The sequence below is a fragment of the Ovis canadensis genome, chromosome 2, assembly GCF_042477335.2.
Source record: "Ovis canadensis isolate MfBH-ARS-UI-01 breed Bighorn chromosome 2, ARS-UI_OviCan_v2, whole genome shotgun sequence".
In the NCBI taxonomy this organism is placed as follows: Eukaryota; Metazoa; Chordata; class Mammalia; order Artiodactyla; family Bovidae; genus Ovis; species Ovis canadensis.
This window is the reverse complement of record NC_091246.1, coordinates 223,559,660-223,581,585: the sequence shown is the minus strand read 5'-3', so window position 1 is coordinate 223,581,585 and position 21,926 is coordinate 223,559,660. Positions and strand designations below refer to the sequence as shown.

The 21,926-nt window shown below is 41.5% G+C and overlaps 1 protein-coding gene across 1 annotated transcript in view; it reads right to left on the bottom strand.

The window, feature by feature from the left end:
* Positions 1-21,926, bottom strand: part of XRCC5 (X-ray repair cross complementing 5) — an 85,957-nt gene that overhangs the window by 27,789 nt on the left and 36,242 nt on the right. Inside the window, exons 14-16 of the mRNA XM_069574508.1 lie at positions 16,665-16,861; positions 9,755-9,848; positions 8,243-8,312 (exon numbers count right to left, since the gene is read on the bottom strand). Of these exons, the coding sequence (XP_069430609.1) occupies positions 8,243-8,312; positions 9,755-9,848; positions 16,665-16,861 (361 nt within the window). The remainder of the gene's footprint in view (positions 1-8,242; positions 8,313-9,754; positions 9,849-16,664; positions 16,862-21,926) is intronic.

Here is a 21,926-nt window from a genome sequence, read left to right as displayed (position 1 = left end):
GAAGATACAAATTACTAAAAATCGGGAATAAAAGCAGTCATGTACCAACAACCACAGAACTTAAAATTTATAAGGGAAAAATAATATCAACAATGCTATGCCAATAATTACACAACGTAGATGAATAGATAAATTTGTATAAAGGTACAAATTACCATCAGTGATTCAAGAAGAAATAAGAAATCTGACTAACTTTATCATAAGTAAAATAACTGAATTAGTATTAAAAACTTTCCCACAAAGAAACCAGGCCCAGAAGGCTTCACTGGCAATATTTATCATATATTTAATGAAGAAACCATACCAATTCTGAAAAGGAGGAAAGACTACTTCCCAACTCATTCTACGAGGCCTGCATTTCCCAGATACCAAAGCCAGACAAAGATAGCGCAAGAAAACTACAGGAAAGTATCATTTATGAATATACACACAATAATCCTACCAAAATATATGCAAAATAAATCTAGAAACATTCAAAAAACATTATTTACCATGACTGACTGGAATTTATTCCCGTAGCGCAAGACTGGTTTAACAACTGAAAATCAATGAATATAGTATACCACATAAACGGACAAATAAAACCCAGGTAATCACCTCACAGATGTAAAACATGCACCTGATAAAACTCAGCACTCATTCACAGCAAAACTCTCTGTCCCCTAGGAACGGAAGAAAACTTTTTCAAGCTGATTAAGGAAATCTGAGAAAACTTAGAGCTAACGTTACACTAATGGTGAAAGACTAAAAAGCCAACGTTGTACTGGATGTTCCAGCCAGTAAAATTTAAAAAAAAAAGAAACTGAAAGCAATGCAAGTCCCAAAGGAAGAAGTAAAACTGCCTTTATTTGCACAGTATGATCCTGTTAGCAGAAAATCCTAAAGAGTATATAAACATACAAATATCCATAGCAGCATTATTCTTAATAGCTAAAAACTGGAAACAATCCAAATATCCATCAACTGGTGAATGGATAAACAAAATGTGGCATATTCATTAACCTGGAATATTATTCAGCACAAACAAGAAGTCAATTATCGATACATTCTACAACACAGACAAATTTCAAAAACCTTATGCTAAATAAAAGAAGCAGACACAAAAGCCTGCATATTGAGTGATTCCATTTGCATGGAATTTCCAGAAAAGACAAATCTAGAGAGACAGAAAGTGGTTGGCTGAGGTGGTGGTGGGAAAGAACTGACTGTAAACTGTCAAGGGAAACTGTGTGGCATTGAGGGAAAAGTTTTTCAACTGGGTTGTGGTCATGATTGCATAACCTTTTTCATTTATAAAGAATCACAAAATTATACTTGGAATGAGTACATTTTATAGCAGAAAATGATACTTCAATAAACTGTTTAAAAACTGGCAATAAATAAGTGCAATTTAACTAAAGATTTGTGGAGATTTACCACAGATAGAAGGCAAACACTAGGTGTTCTACAGAACAACCACTAAAAAACTCAAACAATAAGTCTTGTCCTTAATGTCCCAAGGGAACTCTGCTAGATTCCAAGGGCAAGAGAATAATAGTTTGATCGTTCCCCTATGAGAAATGGCTCCTGACTCCAATGGCCTACCAGTGGAACACCGTACAGTGACCGTCCTGAGTGTCATGGCTGCATCTCATTACTGCTAAAAGACACAGAGATAAAATACAGGATTTCAGTAGTTTAATCTGACAAAGGAAAAGAAAACGAGCCTTATTAGCCAGCTCAGTCTGACATAACAAAATATCATGGACCAGCTGGCTTCAACAACAGAAATTTATTTCCTCACAGTTGGAAGCTGGTGTCAGGTTTGGGTGGGGGCTCTCTTTCTGGCTTGCAAACAGTCACCTTCACATCAGACAGAAAAGAAAGAGAAGAGAGAAGAGAATGCAAACTAGTGTCTCTTTTTATAAGGGTTACTAATCTCATTATGAGGGCTCCAATATCATGACCTCATCTAAATCTAATGACCTCCCAAAGGCTCCATCTCCAAATACTATCACCTGAGGGGTCAGGGCTTTAATATACAAATTTGGGGAGGACACAATTCAGTCTACAGCAAGGCCTTTAATCATAACTGTTAACTACAAGGTTTTTTTTTTCCCCCCAAATGTCCAGGAGGAATTGCAAAAAAAAAAAAAAAGAAAAAAAGTTGATTTTGTTTTCCCTCTATATCCAAGGACATCTATGCTGGTAATATTCTCAAGCCCTGCTGGAACTGTGTTCTATACCTGAACCAAATTCCCTTCCCTTTTCTGGCCCAAGAAACAAGCATGCCATTTTTAAAAGTTTTATGTAGACATGGAAACAGACAGGACTAACAGTACCAAATTATACTTAGCATTTCTTTCCGTGTCAGCATATTTTTTGCCCTGGGTTTGCAATTTGAAGGTGGGGTGGGGTGGGGGGAACCAAAACACTTTTACTGCATTTAAGCTGTTTCTGGGTTCCTCTTAACACATTTCAACCTATTAGTGACTATTTTAACAAAAGACTAACATCCTTTCCTAAACATTTTAATTGGTTAAGGGCTTCTGATGTTTCCTACAAGCAGTCATTTTCAGTCATTGATGACAGCAGTTTGCAGATCAGCAAAATCAGAAATCAGTTTCCTTTCTCAACCAGCTGGGCTTACGAAGCAGTCGTGAAAGACAGCTCAATTCAAGGACAACTAGGAGAACCAAGTACGATGCCCCGCACGACAGTGATCTATTATGCACCCTGAATTACAGGCAGTGAAGAAAAAGAACCAAACTGCCAAAAGTACTTCAACAGCTCTCTGCTCCACAAATCACGCTCATTAGCACTTCTCGCAAGGGTGAACACCAACAGCAAGCTGGATACCACACCCTTTTTCCAGAGAACCCATGATTAATTCTGTGTTTCCAGCAGAGCCAACTGTGAGCACCTGCCTGGCTGCACTGCTGGCACGGGTCATCAGTGCAAGCCAGTGGGCCACCGCATTACATGCAGGCTTGAATGAACTCTGTGTTCTAGCTGTTCGGACACAGGGAGACCACTCATGTGAGTTCCACATTTTCAGCCAGAGGAAAAAACATCCTTTCTATTTTTAACATAAAAAAGGAAAAAAAAAATACTCAGCAAGTTTAAGACAACCAACTTTACCATCTGGCACGAGAAAACAAAACTTTGGGAGACTGAAAATGCTGCGTGTATCACACATAGGTGTTTTAATGCTCTCAGGAAGAAATCTTGGGGCTTGCTGAGAGAGCGTCCCGATTAGTAAACAGGTTTTGATTTGCATGCTCTCATTTTTAACATACAGCTAGGCTACAATTTACAAGAGCCATACTCCGCAATTAGAGATACTCTGATCCACAGATTGACAGCAATCTGAAAAGATGTTAGAAGCTGAGTAAGAATGGACAGGAGCCTTTTAGGGACAAATGTGAAGACTGAAAACACTTCCTTATAAAGTGGTTGTGTGTATACGCTAGTCTTTGATTTCTATGTCACGTCTTTTCTATTTTTTCTTTTTCTCTTCAATGATTTCATTGGAATTATTTGGTTAATGAGTTTTATTATATTAAAATGTAAACTCCAGAGGAGGTGTGTACCATCTAATGAAATGTAAGTAACCAATGGAGATGCTTAGGCCACAAAAAGCAACAACTGGCTCTTGAATCTGATCCACACATTTGCAATAATCTGTGGAAAGTCATCTCAACCATTCTGGGCCTAAACCCATAGGCCACATGGAAGATGAACAAGATCCTAAGGGTCAGTTCAGTTCAGTTCAGTCGCTCAGTCGTGTCCAACTCTTTGCGACCCCATGGACCACAGCACGCCAGGCCTCCCTGTCCATCACCAGCTCCCGGAGTTCACTCATCTCGCGTCCATCGAGTCGGTGATGCCATCCAGCTGTCTCATCCTCATCGTCCCCTCCTCCTCCTGCCCCCACCCCTCCCAGCATCAGACCGGAGTTCACTGATCTCGCGTCCATCGAGTCGGTGATGCATCCAGCCATCCCATCCTCGTCGTCCCCTCCTCCTCCTGCCCCCACCCCTCCCAGCATCAGACCGGAGTTCACTGATCTCGCGTCCATCGAGTCGGTGACGCATCCAGCCATCCCATCCTCGTCGTCCCCTCCTCCTCCTGCCCCCACCCCTCCCAGCATCAGACCGGAGTTCACTGATCTCACGTCCATCGAGTTGGTGACGCATCCAGCCATCCCATCCTCGTCGTCCCCTCCTCCTCCTGCCCCCACCCCTCCCAGCATCAGGGTCCTTTCCAATGGGTCAGCTCTTCCCATGGTCACTGACACACAACTATCACATCAAATAATAGCATTTCCTTCTAGTAGGGTCCTGTACAATTCCAAACAAACTTAAAATTCACGTTGATAAGTGAGGCATGAAATAAGCATGGATCATCAAGTTTTAGAGTTTAACAATTTAAAACTAGCTAAAAAGAAAGTCAATGAAGGACAGTAAAATATTTGATAAAAAATATAAAAGTATAGACTAAATCTCTGGAATCTGGAATCATGTATTTTCTCTCTCATGTTCAGATGGATCACTGTTGTTTGGGGAAAAACTAATAAAGTTTGTCAAATTGTGAAAAAAAAAAACTTTTATAGGGCTAACAATACTAATAATTTTAGTTCTGTTTGTATTTAGTATCCTTTTTTCAAGATGTTTAAGGTATTTAACAGAAGCTAATTTTCTCTGTTATTTGCTCTGTACAAAACAGATAAAGGCTATATTTATTTTCTTATGTTTGTTTAGAAAGGGGTATGGCAGCAAAGATATAATTCACAGCAAAGATTAATAAACCATTAACAAAAGAAAATACATAAAACATACACATACGGGAATTTTTTCCCCAGATCCCTTAGGAAACTTGGATTGAGAACCCAGAGGTTAGACTTGATTCATGGTAGAAAATCATATGAGTCAGTGCTCTACTCACAGAGTAGAAAGAAATTATTTATTTGACTTTGCTGAATAATATAATTTCATTACTAGTTGCGTTAATAACATTCTGCCTAGTTTTGGGCAATCCTACAAAAGTAAATTTTAAGAAATGTCCTTTAAAACTGGAAGGATGTTGTTTGATATATGAGACTAAGAGGTTGGAGAATGAAGACGGCAGAGTAGAGGATGAGACAGGAGCCAAACAAAGTGAGAGAAAAAGATGCGAGAAGCATGAAAGACCTCAATGGCCACAGAACTGAGTGATCATCATCTTCCAAGTGGCTGCGTACGTTACACTCACGGCAAATAAACCTAATGTTAGATATCAGACCCCAAATAGGAGTCCTTACCATTCCAACTTAGGATGCCTTTTCTTGACAGGTTTGTTTTTTAACCAGTCATGCTCCTGTGAATTCAATTTGGTGGAACAGAGCTCTGCTACCTTGTCACAACTCAGGGGTCTCCGAGAACTATAGACTCAGGTTCTCTCAATAACTCACAACTGCACATAACAGACATCACAGATGATGGAACTGACGGGCTTATGAATACTGTGCGAGGGAAACACCCATCTTCACAACTGAGAGATGACTATTTTGTACAGAGCTGTGGTCAAGAATTTTCTATTGTGAAACTGTAGTAACAGAATGGCAGGTGGCTAGCAAGGAAGGAGGAGAGTTGGGCCAGAAAGAGAAGGGCACATAAGAATTAAAGACATCTTACAGAAGCACCCACAGCCAGAATGAACATGTTCCTGGGGTTCAGTGTTACTTGCTCTCTGCCAGTAAGCTTAGGACAAGGCACATCGCTTACACTAAAAACCAGAAAAGAAAATGCGTGCTGCTGACGGCTCACGCCAAGGGGACAGGATCACAAAACGCTATATGAGCTGAGAGTTTTGGATGACTCTGCTATTGGTTCAGGACAAAGGAATTGCACCCGTGCTTTAGTTTATAACAGAAGTGAAAGGGCCAAGTTCTAACAAAGGGTAAAACTACCCATTATTAATCACACTTTTGGCCACTCCATTAAAAAAATAGATGTACAGGAGAGGAGAGAAGGACTTCTGCCTCCCCTGGCCAAGGCAGAGATCTCTAGAAGATCAAAACCAGGGAGGTAGCTTTAAGTTTGGGAGAGTTCTTCAGGCTTGCAAGGTGAGTCTCGGCTCACCAAGAGATGTTCAAGTAGAAGAACACGGAAGATAGAAAAGGAACGAGGACACAAAATTTCTGAAGCTTGAAGCCAGAAAGGGAAGCCAAATGAGGACCATGAGACAGAACTAACTGCTAACAAGTGGGCAGTCCCATTTTTTTGCAGCTCGGCAGAAAGCCTGCTTTTGTGAGGTCACTGGAGATCTCTGACCGACCAAGTTCCGGAATGAGGTCCAGAGGGACATCCACCATCACAACGCTGCAGTGTGCCAGGACTCAATCACCTTCAACAGGGAAGAACAGCCTACTGGCCAAAATCCTAGCTACGGGCACAGGTTTGAGATGCTTGACCTTGTAACGTTTGAACAAACAAACAGCATAGGAAAGGAAAGCATTAGCAATCAGGAGAAATAGTACTGCTAAGTAGAAAAATCCAGTATTTGAAGGAGACATGGATTTGAATCCCTGTGTGATTTTGGGGGGAAGTTCATTTCTTCCAGTTTTACAGATTTTCCTCCTGTAAAATGGGAATAATGATAATACCCATTGTGATCTATGGGCTTCCCAGGTGGCTCAGTGGTAAAGAATCTGCCTGCCAATGCAGGAGACACAGGTTTTGATCCCTGGATCAGGAAGATCCCCTAGAGGGGGACATGACAGCCCACTCTAGCAGTCTTGCCTGGGAAATCCCATGGGAGAGAGGAGCCTGGCGGGCTACAGTCCATGGGGTCACAAAGAGTCAGACATGACTGAGCAGGCACACATTGCCATCTACATGCCACTGAGGGGTCACTTGCCCCTGTTATTTTCACAAGACTGCCTTAATCCCCAATTAGCTTAGGAAAAACAGTGTTTTCCTAAGATATAAGCAAATTCTCAAGAATTTACTGTCTCAAGACCTCTTTTAGTTCAGTTCAGTCGCTCAGTCGTATCCGACTCTCTGAGACCCCATGAATCACAGCAAGACCTCCTTAGACTCTGGCATCTGGTGTTCTCAGGAGCTTTCTCTGCTCTGCCTGAACTTAACTCCAGACCCAAAACTCTGCCTCCTTACCAACCTCCCCAGGCAGAGCACTCAAGCCAAGCATCCCAGAGTTTTACCAACAGTGAAGAATATCCTAAGTCATGAGCTGAGAATATACTGTAGAACACGGCACCCTTATGCAAATTTATTCACTTCCTCTCCTCTTACCTGTTTCTCCTCATTCCCTCCTCTCCTGCCATAGCTTCAATTTTTCTGCTTCTATGGTGCCAGCAGCTCCCCTCTTCTCTGAACCCCACCACTGGCCCCTAACCTCACTTTTTGTCTCAATTACCCTACAGAGCAATACTGCAGTCATGTGAGCAAGCACAGAAAATATCAGAGCTTCAAAACTGGTACCAGGATTTTCTGAAAAAATGACTTTTATTGGGAAAATCCTTTGGTAAGTACTTGTCCCCCGGAGGAACACAGATTCAGTCTCTACCTCAAGCCTCTATTCAGCTCACAGGCCCTGACCCTGGGTAGCAATAATGAACACAACATTGTTATATAAACAAGGCTGTAGGATTACAACTGCCAGTGGCCACTTGTTAAAGGCAAATGAACAGGAACCGGAATGCAATCAAGTGAATGAATGTCAGTCCGAGACCCTCTATCCATCCCTTCAAATTGCTTTGGTATCAGCTCAAGACTAAATGGGATTCTAGGTTTCATCTGATAAGAAAAATGTGAGGATGTAATCAATTTCAGAAGGATCAAATCAAAGGGCAGGAGTAAGGTCTTTCTGAGATTACTGTCAAGGGCTCAAACTCTTAGGAGCAAACAAGAATTATGTCTCAGAAAATGGGAGGATATGACACAAAGATGTTTTATTCCCAGCGAACTTCAGTGAAGTGGAACTAAAAGCTCCAGGATTCCAGCCCACTGTTTTCTTAACAGGGAGACCTACGAATTGGCTCCTCTCCGTTTAAAAGACCAGTGCTAAATCTACCTTCCCGTGCTCATATTGTGGCCTCGGTGAGCTCACCAACAAGGGACAGTCACAAAGATCTACCAGGAAAGAAAACTGTTCTATAAAATAGTGTAACAAAAGGTGACAATTATTAGTCTAGACTTAAATCACATTAACCTAACTAAACACCTTTCCTTAAGTACAAAGCCCACGTTATATCTCTTACCTTCCTCAAAGCTGGCCTTCTTCTGCCTCACTAGAACACGGAAGTTATCAGCAGGATTCACGCTTCCAACCTAGAACACATCCACAGACAGTAAACCTGCAGATCACTTCTCTTTTTGGAAGTACCCCAGGCAAGACAAGACAACTTAATGTAGTGTGTTCCTATAAAACAGGCAAAGACAAAGTGAGGCCCTTCCTGTTCATTTTCATTTCCATGGTTTGTTAAAAACTAGCAGATTTCTGTGTTCAAAGGGCTGCCGTCTGTCTGTACTTCCACTCACCTCTCCTCATGCAAACTGACTTCATTCCAGAGGGGTCAGAAGTCTGACGCCAGAGGCACCAGGCAGCCTAGCTTACTAGGCAGACTACCTGTCCATCCTGACACCCAACCAATTAGGAAGGGGAGGATGCTGCGGTGCAGGGTCAGTTCAGAGTATCTTTGTCCCACTAAGATAACACAGGAACTGATACCCTGATGCCCTGATTCACTGAACTGTCCTTTCTGGGGACTGCTGCTGATCAAACCTGTGGCACTGAAATCTTGGTAGACTATTCAAACATGCCCAAAATAAACATGGCCCCAAAATAAAAACAAATCAGTGCTAGGTGGGAGAGTTTCAAAGACAAAAGTCTCTGCCACGCTGTATGGCACTTTCTGATCATGCCTGTGTCTCTCAACTTCTGATCTCAACCTTAATTAATAGGGGCTAAATTTGAGCTCAAGGGGGAGAAGACAATGGGATTCTATAAAGGCTGGTAAATGCTGGTACAAAAGTACTTGGATTTCCAGTTTGCTCTAGTATAACATCAGAAGAGCTCCGAGAATAAAAAAGGTCATGATTTTTTTTCGCCTTTACTATAAAGATATTGCACTAAAATCCAAATAATTTTTTAGACATTCAGTTTTTCTGTAGCATTGCTTTTTCAGGAGGGGAAAAGGCACGCCCTAATACTAGCTACCCTTTCCAGTCTTTCGGCTAGTAGTAAAGAACATAAGATTCACTGATTCAAAAAAATGTCACTTAAAATAAGGCAATATGTTCAAGCTCCAAAAACCATTCCGTTAAAGATCTCAAGTGTCAAAGGATACATGGTTTGGAGAAACCCTAAACTAGTGAGTTGTACATCAGAAAGGAAACGAGACTTATACTCTTAAAGCTAATATACTTGGAGATAAGATGCCTATCACTAAGCCCCCACTTATCCTACCATTGTGACTGAACAGAAAGCTGCAAAATGAAGTCACCAGAAAAACTTTTACCTAAGTGATGTGTCATGCTCTATACAGTGCTCTATGTATTGATACTACATATCATATAAATTATCCTATAGGTGATTCATTGACAATAATTAAAAGAAGAAAGGAAGAATGGAAATGGGATGGACAAACATGGCTTATACACTGAAAGGACCAGAGAAAGTGCTACATTAAAGGACTAGCAGAAATTGATGCCAACTCCCCAAGTCCCAACTTTCCCAAAAGAGGCGAGCACAGCAGGGAAGTTCCGCTCACACAGGTGACAGTGCCTTCGGCCAGACTGGAGACACTGAAGCGGGCTTCCTCCTCCTCGGTCTTCAGTCTTTTACAGGTGGGTCCCTCTTCATGACTGGAAAAGAAGTAAATGGCTTTTTCCTCCCCTTAAAATAGAACGAATACAAAACCCAGAGTGCTGATGTGAAAAGTATCAATTTATTTTTAAAGAATCAAAAACAAGTAGCCACACTTAGTCTTCCTTTACAAGCAGCTGCCTCCCCTTCCCAGCCTCCAAGCTCCTGACAAACCAACCAACTACAGCGGGGCCTGGGCTTTAATTAGCAGTCGCATCACAAAGCCGTTTCAAAAGATGAAACTGCAAGTATAGGAAATGAAAACTTCACATTTCAGCACAAAACCCATTTACCCTTTGGCTATTATTTGCTGGTTTCTACCTGAGAATTGATAGCTAGTAATATTAGCTTTCCAGATACACAGAAGACCTTTGTGTCTAATAATCTATCTTCTTCATCATGTATGAGAGTTTTATAAGCTCCTACTTACAGGTGTCAAAACTTACTAGACAATCCTTAATTAAATGTGCAAGAGCATGGTCTTAAAGAAGTCTTAAACTATAAAAAACCACTTTCAAAAGAAAACTTTTAATGTGTTCCTTTATAAACCTAATTGTGTTTTGTGTAATATGCTAAGAGAGTGCAAAAGCATCTGTGTGATAAGGGAACGATGACTCCAAAGAAGTGTATCAAACATCTTGCCTCAAGTAACAGGCTGGCTTTAACAGGCTGCCTTAAAGTCGAGAGGAGGTCAGGTTAATTGCAAAGGAGAAGAAAGATCCAAAGACTCTGCCCGTAATCTTACTTAAGCTACAGAACAGACAGACATGAAGATTTTTCTCCCAGACAAACAGTCAATCTGGGGGAAGAGAAGCTGCCAAGAAATGGCTGAATGAGAAGGGAAAATAGTAACCAAGAACTACGATTCTAAATGAGATGTTTTTATTCAAAAGCCCAACTTCCAGACAGTAAGGCTTGAAGAGGTTATCTTAAAAGTAAAGCAAAGAAAAATATGACAGAAGTTAGCTTATTCAATAATATTTCAATAATGAATCTCCTCTTCCAGCCCGATGAAAGAACTAAAGTCATCCTTACAGTCTTATAGACACGAATTAAAAGTTTTACTAGTTGACATCTTTCCCATTTACCACTTGCCTTCTTCCCTTTGAGAAGTGAAGAAAAGATAAGGGGTGAGTCATTCAGAGCTCTTTCCTTCAAGCAGAATAAACAAACACACAAAACCCTGCTGACGAAAACAAGGGAAAATGCACAAACCTGAGGAAGCATGAAATTCTATCAGAATTTGAGTTCTTTAAAAAAAAAAAAAAAAAAAAAGTCACAGCCACTTTAGTTAATCTTTGCCAGCTCTTCCCAAGAGAAAGATAACAGGGTTCAGGGAAAATCTACAGATTAAAAACATCCAGACTCTAGTCTCAGTTTTTGCTACTGGCTAGCCCTGGAGTTTTATACCTTCTTGAAGGTACTGACTCTGTATTAATTTTTGTATGTTTAGAGTCTAGTAAGTGACTGTCCTCTCTGAGCTTCAGTTTGTTCCTCAGGAAAACACCAAGATGAAAAACACCAAGATGAAAAACACCATGCATACATCGACTATTCGCATTTTCTCTTCCAAAAGTACAAATTAATTTATACAGTAGCATTAAAGAGCGTTAAACACACAGAGCTAAGTTCTGTGAGAACACAAGGTCACATCACATGGAAGAATTTCTCCCACCCTCCCAAATAAGATTCTAGGGAAGGAAGAAATAGAAAAAACATACATACCAATTCTCCAGAACTGGGCAGATAAAGGCCAGTCCGGAAGAGAGCAGGAAGCAGTAAAAACACATTTAATAATCTCAAGATTAAATCACTTAACAGGATTAATGAGAAATTTACAAATATTAAACCCGTAATGTCTATCTGAAGTGGGAAAGTGCAATGACTCTCATCCCCAAGTTATCTAAGAACGAGCTGAGCCCTGGAAAGTACACATCATCCAGGCAAGGTCACGGCAGACACACAAGCGTTAACAGCTGCTGCGTCTGGATGCTGGGGCCCTAGACAGTTTGTTGCTTTCTCTCCTTTTCTCATTTTCTTTCATATATCAGTATATACCTTGTAGTTCATTTACAAGTACATATACCTTAGTTCATTTACTCTTAGGCTCTAGGTTCTAAAATTTGTAACCATTAGCAATCTTTATTTTATACAGAAAACTAGGAAGTAGACATCTGCAAATTATCTGTCCTATCCCACTATTCTGCAGCAGATTAGCAAATTTTATGTATATAGACTCTTATAATCTGTAAGGTTGGAGAAGGAAATGGCAACCCACTCTATTCTTGCCTGGAAAGTCTCATGGACAGAGGAGCCTGGTGGGCTACAGTCCTTGACATCATAGAGGGTCAGACACGCCTGAGTATCAGCACGAGAACACATAATCACCACCTTCAAGATGTTCAGTCAAATAAGAAAGATAATATATAAACAGGCAATTAACAAAATATTGTGGTAAGCAGTGCATCTCTTTGAGAGAATAGCGAGAGGCTGTATTGGGCTGGGGCATGAGGCACAAGCTGGGAAGTAGTGAGAGATAAAGATAGAAAATATCTAAACTGTAGGCATAAAAACTTTGAGGACAGAAAGTGGTTCTCCAGTTAGTAAGACAGATACTTCTTTTCCTTCTGTGTATCTGGGTTTTCTCATTTGTGTAACAGAATTTGACCTGAAGCTGAAGGTAATGGAAAGCCAGGAGAGCAAAGGTTTTTAATCAAGTATCCAAGAAGGACATCAAGGAATTTGTGACCACCCAAAATTATATGCAAAATTTATTATGTTGGGGCATTTTCCTGGGGAGATGGTTCATAGTTTTTATTAGAAGATAAAAGGGTCCATCACACACAAACACACACTGATGAAGAATCACTGCATTAGAGAATTTTAAGCAAGGGAGTGATATGACCAGATTTGTTTTCTAAAAAATCACTCAGATAGCAGATTGCAGAATGAACTGGAAGGGGAAGCCTGGAATGGGGGAAATTGGCCAAGGGGGTTATATCAGTAAAGCAGCCTAAAGTGAAGCCGACATAAAAGCAATGGCAGTGGGCAATGCTGGGAAGAGCTAACCTTTTTTTAAAATAAACGCTCACCATCAATCATGATGCCAAGCGTTTGAGCTAGCTATTATAAACTGTCCTCTTACAAATGAGCAAAGTCAAGAGTCAAAAGGGCCTGACCTTGTCTTAAGCACACAGTAAGGGGTCCACAGCTAACTTTTAACTACTCTCCTAAAAGGCAGGTATTTGTTATCACAGCTTGGCATAGAGCAACTTGCTGATTTTGACCACTATTAAAAAGAAATGCTTGAGTTTTGTTCCAGATCTATCTGACTCTAAAATCAATGCTATTAGCCACTATACTAACCTGAAGTGAAAGGAGTGAACTTGAGGTAAATCTAATACAACCTGGTAAACCAATTAGATGTGGAAAGTGAAGAAAAGGGATGACTCCCTAGAAGAAATTAGGTGTCATTCACTAAAAAACTGAAAATAATAACATGAAGAGGGGGGCTGAAAGGAGTGTGGAAAGAGAAAGAAGGTGATAAAGTAATTTCTGGACATATTGACCTTGAGTTATTTGCAGACAGTTAAGATCCAGTGGATAAGATCCAGTGGATAAGATGGAAATATTTTAGGATAGACAGGTGTTCAGTTATTTGTGAAGACCCATATGTGAAATAATTAAGGTTTTAGGATGTGCAACACAGTATAATCCTTGAGAGTGTAAGCTCTGGGGTCGAACTACCACGTTTAAATCCTCACTCTAACACTTAACCAGCTGTGATCCGAAGCAAGTTTCTTATCTTCTCTAAGCTTCAGGGTCTTCAGCTTTAAGATGGAGTAAATAAAAGAACCTACTTCATAGGGCGGCCAGGAGGATCCAAACAGATAATACACGTAAAGCTCCCATAAAATACCTGTATCCAATAAATGTCAGCCCTTTCAGAGAAAGAGACCTACGAAATATCAACCTGAAAGACTCATGGGGAAAGAAAAGCCGCCCCAGAGGAATCTGAGAGGGAGCTGTCAAAGGTTTAGAAGAAAAATCTGGAGAAGCTGAAGTTAAGGAAGATATATGAATTTCAAGAGGGAAAGAATAACTGACAATGTCAAGTGTTACAAAGAGGTCAAGTAAGAAAAGGACTGCCAAGCTTAAGCAAACCTGGCAGCGAGTGTCTTTCAGGAGGCCAGGTGCAGGGATGTGGTGGAGGTATAAGCCTGGGCCAGCAAGTGCTGGGAACAGCAGCAGTGTGGGCTGTTCTAACAAGCCTGGCTGTGGAAGGAAAGAAGATGATAACAGGTAGTAATTAGAGGGAGGAAACTGAGAGGATTATTTCATTTTCTTTTAGAGGAAAGAAATAAAAATGTTAATGTGTGGAGGGAAGGGGGTTGGTACAGAGGGAGAAGCTGAAGATTACAGAAGGAAGGAAGGAAGCAATTATTAGTGGACTGAAAGGTACCAGATAGGATGGAAGACGGCATCCTAGGATACAAGTGAAAGGATTAACTTGGGACAGGATGTGGTACCCTCCTCCACTGAGACAGGAAGAAAGGAAGTGAAGGCAGATAGATGTTTTTCGGTAAGATGGGCTGGAAAACCGAGGCGTTCTGACCTATTATGGGCTTCTATTTTTTCTTTGAAATCACCATCATCATCATGGAAATATGTACCCTGGATACAGGGACGTCGAATATACAAAAAATTATAGCTTTTTGTAAGCAATCTCTCTTTCCCTTAGGGAGACCACCTCTAAAGCTGATTGGGGTTTAATGATAAAAACTGAGAGTGTCTAGAACCTTGCAGAAGGGACTGAGTCATTCCTGAATATACGAGGTGCTCGATAAATACTTGTTACATGTGTCGTTTCTGCAGTTCTTAAAAACTAAGATTTCTGAGAAGGAAGACTAGAGCCGTGGAGTGTGAGTAGGTGTGTGTGAGCAAGATTATTCTCTGGTCCCAGGCAGCTCACTTGGCTGGGTGGCACACCGAACCTTTAAGGGAGCAAAGAACAAGCAGGGATCAAATCACAGAACAACAGTCTTCAGGCGCTGGGTCTCAGTGGTATGTTCTTTTTTTTTTTTTTAACCAGCTAATTTACATTTTAATCAACAGGAGGAGTGGGAAATGGCCCATTTCCTTCCCACAACACACGAAGGTAATCAAGATCATGAAAGAGAGCTTTACAACAGAGAGAGAATAGCCATATGACTGTTGGGAGGCGACAGCAGCGCTGTCGTGGGAAGAAAAGGACTCAGAGTTTTATTGACTGTTCTGAGACGTGAGGAATCCAGAGGTAGCTAGCAGAGGGAAAGAGGGTTTTTAGCGACAGTCTTCTGATGTAGAAAAAGGCACAGCAGACTAAAGAGAAACACAAAATTCTCCAGATGTGTTAGAAATGCACACGATAGAATCTTTAAACCCTAGGATTTTTTTTTCCTCCAATTCTGACCAAGCTTGAGGTAGTAGCCTCTAAAAAGCCACAGAAAATGCAAAGATGTCTTTTTAACTTGGAAGATAATTCACTGAATTAACACTTTACAGAACCCTGTGAAGATTTCTGGAAATTACTCAATACTGCTCCAATCAGGTACTGACAAATGAAACTTTGTCAATAATGACACAGCTGTGGGAAGGAAATCAAAGAAAAAGGAAAAAAAAAATTGTGATCTAAAAAATAATTGTGATCTCAGCATACAACCTACAAAAATGAGTAGATCATTTTGATGTGGGGGGGAAAAGTTACCAATAATCAGACCAAAACCTGGTGAAATCAATGTTATCAGTTCAGTTCAGTTGTTCAGTCCTGTCTGACTCTTTGCAACCCCATGAATCGCAGCACGCCAGACTTCCCTGTCCATCACCAACTCCCGGAGTTCACTCAGACTCACGTCCATCGAGTCAGTGATGCCATCCAGCCATCTCATCCTCTGTCGCCCCCTTCTCCTCCTGCCCCCAATCCCTCCCAGCATCAGAGTCTTTTCCAATGAGTCAACTATTCGCACGAGGTGGCCAAAGTATTAGAGTTTCAACTTTAGCATCATTTCTTCCAAACAACACCCAGGGCTGATCTCCTTGCAGTCCAAGGGACTCTCAATGTCATACACCCAAATAACTCTGGATAAGAACAGCCTAAGGTTTGTTTGTGTTCTGCTTTGAATGGAAACTGATATAATTCTAAACAGACTCTGATGTGTGAGAAAAAAACAATAGCTACCCGAAAGCTTGATGTAAGGGCATGAAAACCATTTTACAATCCTTAAACTGTAACTACCTCACTAATGGTATAACCAAGCACATCAACCCGGTAACAGCACAGCTGCAGACGGCCAGGTTTCTCATTCTCCTCCCAATTTTCCTTCCAAAAATCTCACTGATATTCTCCTGAGAGCCTACCTCCAAAATAAAAAGCTTGATGATTTTCACCCCTCTCCTCTCATCCCCAGTACCTTACTTTAAAAATGGTAAAATTTAGTTGCAGATATTTAAAGATCGTTTATCTTCCTATATACATATATACATATACATATATATATATATATATATATATATATATATATGCATAATTCACTAAGAATCTGACGTGGATCAAAAAGTCAACAACCCCAAAGGCAGCTCTAATTTCTAGATGCACAAGCAGGATAAAACATATCCATGCTGGATTTCCAATGCAAGGCTCAAAAAGCATGAGTTTTCTTTCTCCCACTTTTGTGATTCTACAAACCCAGGTTGCAATCCTTAATGACAGAGCCCCTCTAAGACCACCACCAGTCTTCTGGGCTCCAACCTCACACACAACTCCATTGAGTACTTACTTATCTTGGAAAAGGTCCTGACCAGTCACTTGGTTCTTTTTCTTGATGACTTCCGTCAGAGGGAAGAGGGTCTTTATTTTGGAGACAGGAACCTGACCCTTAGCTGTCACCTCGGTGGGGGGATCCAGCATACTCAAAATGTGTTGCTGAATGGGGGGCAGAGGCTCCTGGGGATGGAGAGCTCTGTGCAGCAGACACTGTGGAAGAGGAGTAAGGACTATGAAACGGAGACATGGTCACCACACACAGCTGACCAGTGATCCTCCATCTGTAGCTTGGGAGGGCTACAAGATTCCTACCACTAGTGAAAGACAGCAAAGCAGGCAGACCCAGAACCGCCCTGCTTAGCAGGACGCTGGTAATGTCTGAAAGCAACCATAAAACAGATCCCAGCCTAGCAGCACCGTCAGCTGACACCCTCCTGGAAAAGAGCCTCATCCCACAAAAAGAGTCCGCTGCTCTGGCTTCCTGAAGGATATATGGGGTTTCCTCAGCCTCTGATAATTTGGGAGTATAACCTTTCAGCTATAATCCTTTTACCTCCCTTCAGCATGCTGTGCTTTCTCCCTTGTACCATCTTAGAAAACAACACAAGCTGGATGAATCAGGTGCTAAAGGGTAGGTGCTCAGTGAGTCCCAGGAATACTGTGCAAGAGATGACACCAGAGGTCTCTCTCAAACCTCCTCAAGTCATCCTCTCACTTCCATCCATCTCTACCACAGCACTCTTGTCCAGGCACCTGCACCCCTCCCACAGCCCCTTTCTAACTGGTCTTCCCATGTCCACCCTCATGGCTCTCCTGCCTGGAGCCAACCATAACAGAGCCGCTGACTGCCTCTCTCCTCCTTACTCACCACAACCCAACTAGCCTGGGCTCCTCCTCCTCCACGCAAGACTAGCTCTCTCCAGACTTTAGGTCCCATGTGTAAGGCTCCCTCGGCCTCTTCTGCCTTCCCTTAGATCTCAATGGAGCTGGCCCTTTTAAAATCATTCTGTTCTTTGCTCACTTATCACCTCTTCTGACAGGCTTCCCCTGACACTCTATGAAGGAGAACTTTACCCTCATTTTACCACCCAATCATTCTCTATCGTGAACTTGATCTTATATTTTGTATAGTATTTATCATTATCTAAAATTACCTTATCAACCTTTCAGTTTACTTATTACCTCCACTTTCCCCCTGAAAGTAGAAACACTGCTGGCCTTATTTACTGCTGAATCCCAAGTGCTGAAAATGGCACCCCAACATGATAAGCACCTAACAGATACTGGCTGAGTGAATACGGTGCTCTTCTTCAGAACTCCAGCTGTTGACAGAGGTTTCAGGAAGCTGCACCAGGAGTGGGGCCAAGGTCAAGGCCAAGGTCAAGGCCAGGACAGGTTCTCCATTGCTCACACAAGTGGAAACCCAGACAGCAGGCCACTTCCATTCAATCACTGATAACTGCTCTCAGACTAGGAAGCCAGGCCTTGGCAAAGTACTGTTATCTGCCCAGAAAAGTAAATACTCTAAAAGGAACACAGGAATGTCATCAAAGAATGAAGTAACCATTTAGGAAAAAAAAGAAAAAGTGAAACTTATGAATATAGTGATGTTTTATCCCCTTGCTAGAGGATAATTACAAAATTAGGCTGGAGAACAAAACTCCTATTCCCACTTTTTTAAACAATTTATATGTTAGTAACTGTGAAGGAAAAAACCAGGGAACTGAATAGCTCCTACAATTTTAAAATTACTGTTTCATACCACAAAGTATATATGTATTGTTTTTCCTACCCTGTCGAAAATGGAAGCTAGACTTCTTAGTTCTAAAAAAATAGATACTTGGGCTTAAGTAGTAAATATCATCAGAGTCAATATTCTACAAATTAAGAAAACCCCAAGGTAGGAATTAAATACCAATTTCCTCTGGAAATTTCATGTACTGCTCCCTGATTTCAACAGACCAACCCCAAGCCTGCCTTCTCCTATTAAGTTCATTGTTTCAGAGTCCTGATTTCCTTTTTCCTGATTACTTTCCCTGGTGCATCAATGACATTGGGCCTGTTTAATGCACAGCAAAAGGGGAAACCAAAAAAGATCTCAAACTCTGTGAATCTACCCTGACCTTCTCATGAATAATTTACAATTCACCATGCTCTCCCTCAGGTCAGTCATTAAAATACCTAAAACAATTTAGAAAGCCCTAAAGAAGTAAGCAGAAATCCAGCACCCAACACAGCACACTACCTCTCAAATACTCTGGGAGATTCTAGCTGTGACATTTTTGGGGAAAGAACTGAATTCTAGGCAATTCTTTCAAATAGTATCATTATCCTTAAGTCAGTAATAAGGAACCCACAAGTGATGTTCAAAACCATCAAACTCATGTTTTCTCAAAGGTCACATTTTAAATAAGGCTCAGTAGGGTAAAAATTCAATTAAAAAAAGATCAATTTATTAAAAAAAAAAAACAGGTTATGAGAAAGTGACTCTTTTCAGTAGCCAAGACACTGAGATCTCAGTCCTCAGTCTACTTAATTTCTCCTTTAAGCAATTATTTTCCTTTATGTGATTTTTACAATTTGAAAAAGACTAGGCAATGGCACCCCACTCCAGTACTCTTGCCTGGAAAATGCCATGGACGGAGGAGCCTGGTAGGCTGTAGTCCATGGGGTTGCAGAGAGTCAGACACGACTGAGTGACTTCCCTTTCACTTTTCACTTTCATGCGTTGGAGAAGGAAATGGCAACCCACTCCAGTGTTCTTGCCTGGAGAATCCCAGGGACGGCGGAGCCTGGTGGGCTGCCGTCTCTGGGGTCGCACAGAGTCGGACACGACTGAAGCGACTTAGCAGCAGCAGCAGAAAAAAAACAACAACAACAACTTCAGGCCACATGGCTAGATCGTAAGTTACTAATATGTTGATTTTAGCAACCAAGTATCAATTATTTAAAAGGCAGTAGTAACTGTACTCTTGACAAAGGGTATTTTTCTGCATTTCTTTCTAAAGTTAGAATTAAATTAACTCCTCCTGCCAAGGAGTTGATTACTAACGTCTCCTCCCTTCTGCCCTCTACTCCCAGCTCATTCACCCTTAGTTATAAGACATTTTAAAAGAAAAAAAAGAAAAGTCCTCCTGGGCCCTACCTCCTCCTGTCCTGTAGCTTCCTGGTTCCTCTCTCTCTTCCCCTTCATCAGTGCGGCTTTCTCCTCCAGGCTCTGTAACCTGGCTCCTGCCCCATCACTCCACTGCCACCGGGTGCTTGAAGTCATCAGACATCACTACAAACCCCAGAGGCCCTTTGCCTGGCTCAGCTCTCTTCACCACTGCGCAACATCTGACTCCAACACCCTTCTAGTTCTTTCTGCCTCTCTGAGCTTGTGGGGGGCGGCAGGCGGGGGGAGTAGGAGCACTGATTAGCAGCCTTCCCGTCTCTCCCCAGTGGTCCAGTCACACTGGTGTTCAGGACTTCATTCTCTGCCCTCGTCACTCAGCATTCTCCCAGGTGACATCATTCACTTCTGCTTCTGTCTCAATGAGGAGGGCTCTCAAATGTATAGACATTCAGTCCTGAAGGCTCTCCTGGGCTTTGCACGCCTATCTCCAACTTCCCCCTGAGTGTCTGTACTGGAATAGCTGACAGATAACTCAAACTGAACACCTGCAAGAATACATGTACTACCTTTGCTATCTGTTCGTTCTATATTCCTTATCCTAATTCATGGTGACATCACCCCAAGTCAGGATTCTGTCTTCTTCAATTTCTATTTCTCATCAGCCACCCCCCAACCCCTTAAATTCTATCCACTCTAGCTTCTCAATTTTCTCTTTTCTACTCTCTGTCACTGCTGTAACTCAAGTCTTCCTAGGGGCCACTGCAGGTCTCCTAACTGGTCTCTAGCCCATCTCCCGTGCCACCATCAGACCTATTTTCTAAAATGCACGTCACCTGCCTACTGACAACAGCCTTTACTGATTACCCACTGTCTATGGGACAGAAACCCAAACTACTGGTTCTTCATGACCTGCCTGCTACCTGCCACCTTTCCCATTGTTCTCCCGTAGAGCCTATTTCCCAGCCAAATGGAACTCTTTGTGGATCCCTAAATACATCACACTTCTTGTGTTCTCGTTTTTCCATGTGCTACTTCTTTTGCCTGGCATGCTCTCATCACATCACCCATCAGGTTTATTCCCCCATGAAATCTTCCTAACTCACTCACTTGCAAGAATCTCTCCTTCCTCTTATTCCCATAGCATTTTGTACCCCACCACTGTTGAGCCTATGAATTTTACTCCTCTACTCTATTTCTCTCTTCTCTCTAGTCTCTTTCACTCCTCTGCAGGAGTCCTTTCAAGTGAGTTTCCAGTATCTTCAGCAAATGATACACTAGGAGTACAATATTTGTTTTAGAAAAAGTGAATTCAATTTATAAATACCCCAGTAATGATATTTCTTTATACAGATAAGCCATATTAAAAACTCACCCCCACAAAAGAAAACAAAGTTAGCAGGTTGTAAAAATCAAAGTTGCCAGTTCTTAAAGCTTTAAAAGATAACAATGCCTGCATTTATGGCTTGCATCTGTTCAACTGATCCAACAAATATTTGTTGAAGATTATAGTACCCACCCTTGATAAATCTACCAAGTATTAGAAGTTCCTATTTTTTCACCACAGTGACCTGTTTTTGCAAGCTTTCCATACTAACTAATCTATTTCTCCCTTCTCTGTCAAGTGGCAACAGCCATTTGTCAAAAGCAGCAGGTCTTGAAGTCCACCTGTCAAAGACAGCAAAGGAATTTATACAAGTAATCTATACTTGATTATACTTAGAATACAAAAGTACTTACTGAGTCAAAGCCTGACCTGTTAAGCTTCACAGTACTGATTTTAGAACAAAAGAGTTTTTTTTAAAGGAAGTTTAAAGGAAATCGCCTAGTATCAAAACACTAGGCAGCTTCTTTTGAGTAGAAGAGCCCATAAAATCATAACAGGCCCTAACATGGACTTGAATCAGTTAAGGATGCTTTGAGAAATGAGTCAAAGGGACAATCAATGGACCCCCAATACGAAGACTCCACTCCCACCTCCCTGCCTCTCCCCACCTGTCGTAAGAGTAGGCCCTCCACTCCCTTTGGGGAGAAGCTGCTGGTGACTTTCTACACCTTTGTGGGGTTCAGAGATGTCTATGTCCTGCTGTCACCAGGTTATTCCAGGACTGGGACCAACCTTTATCACTGGTCCATTCCTCCCCTTCCATCATATAACTCAGC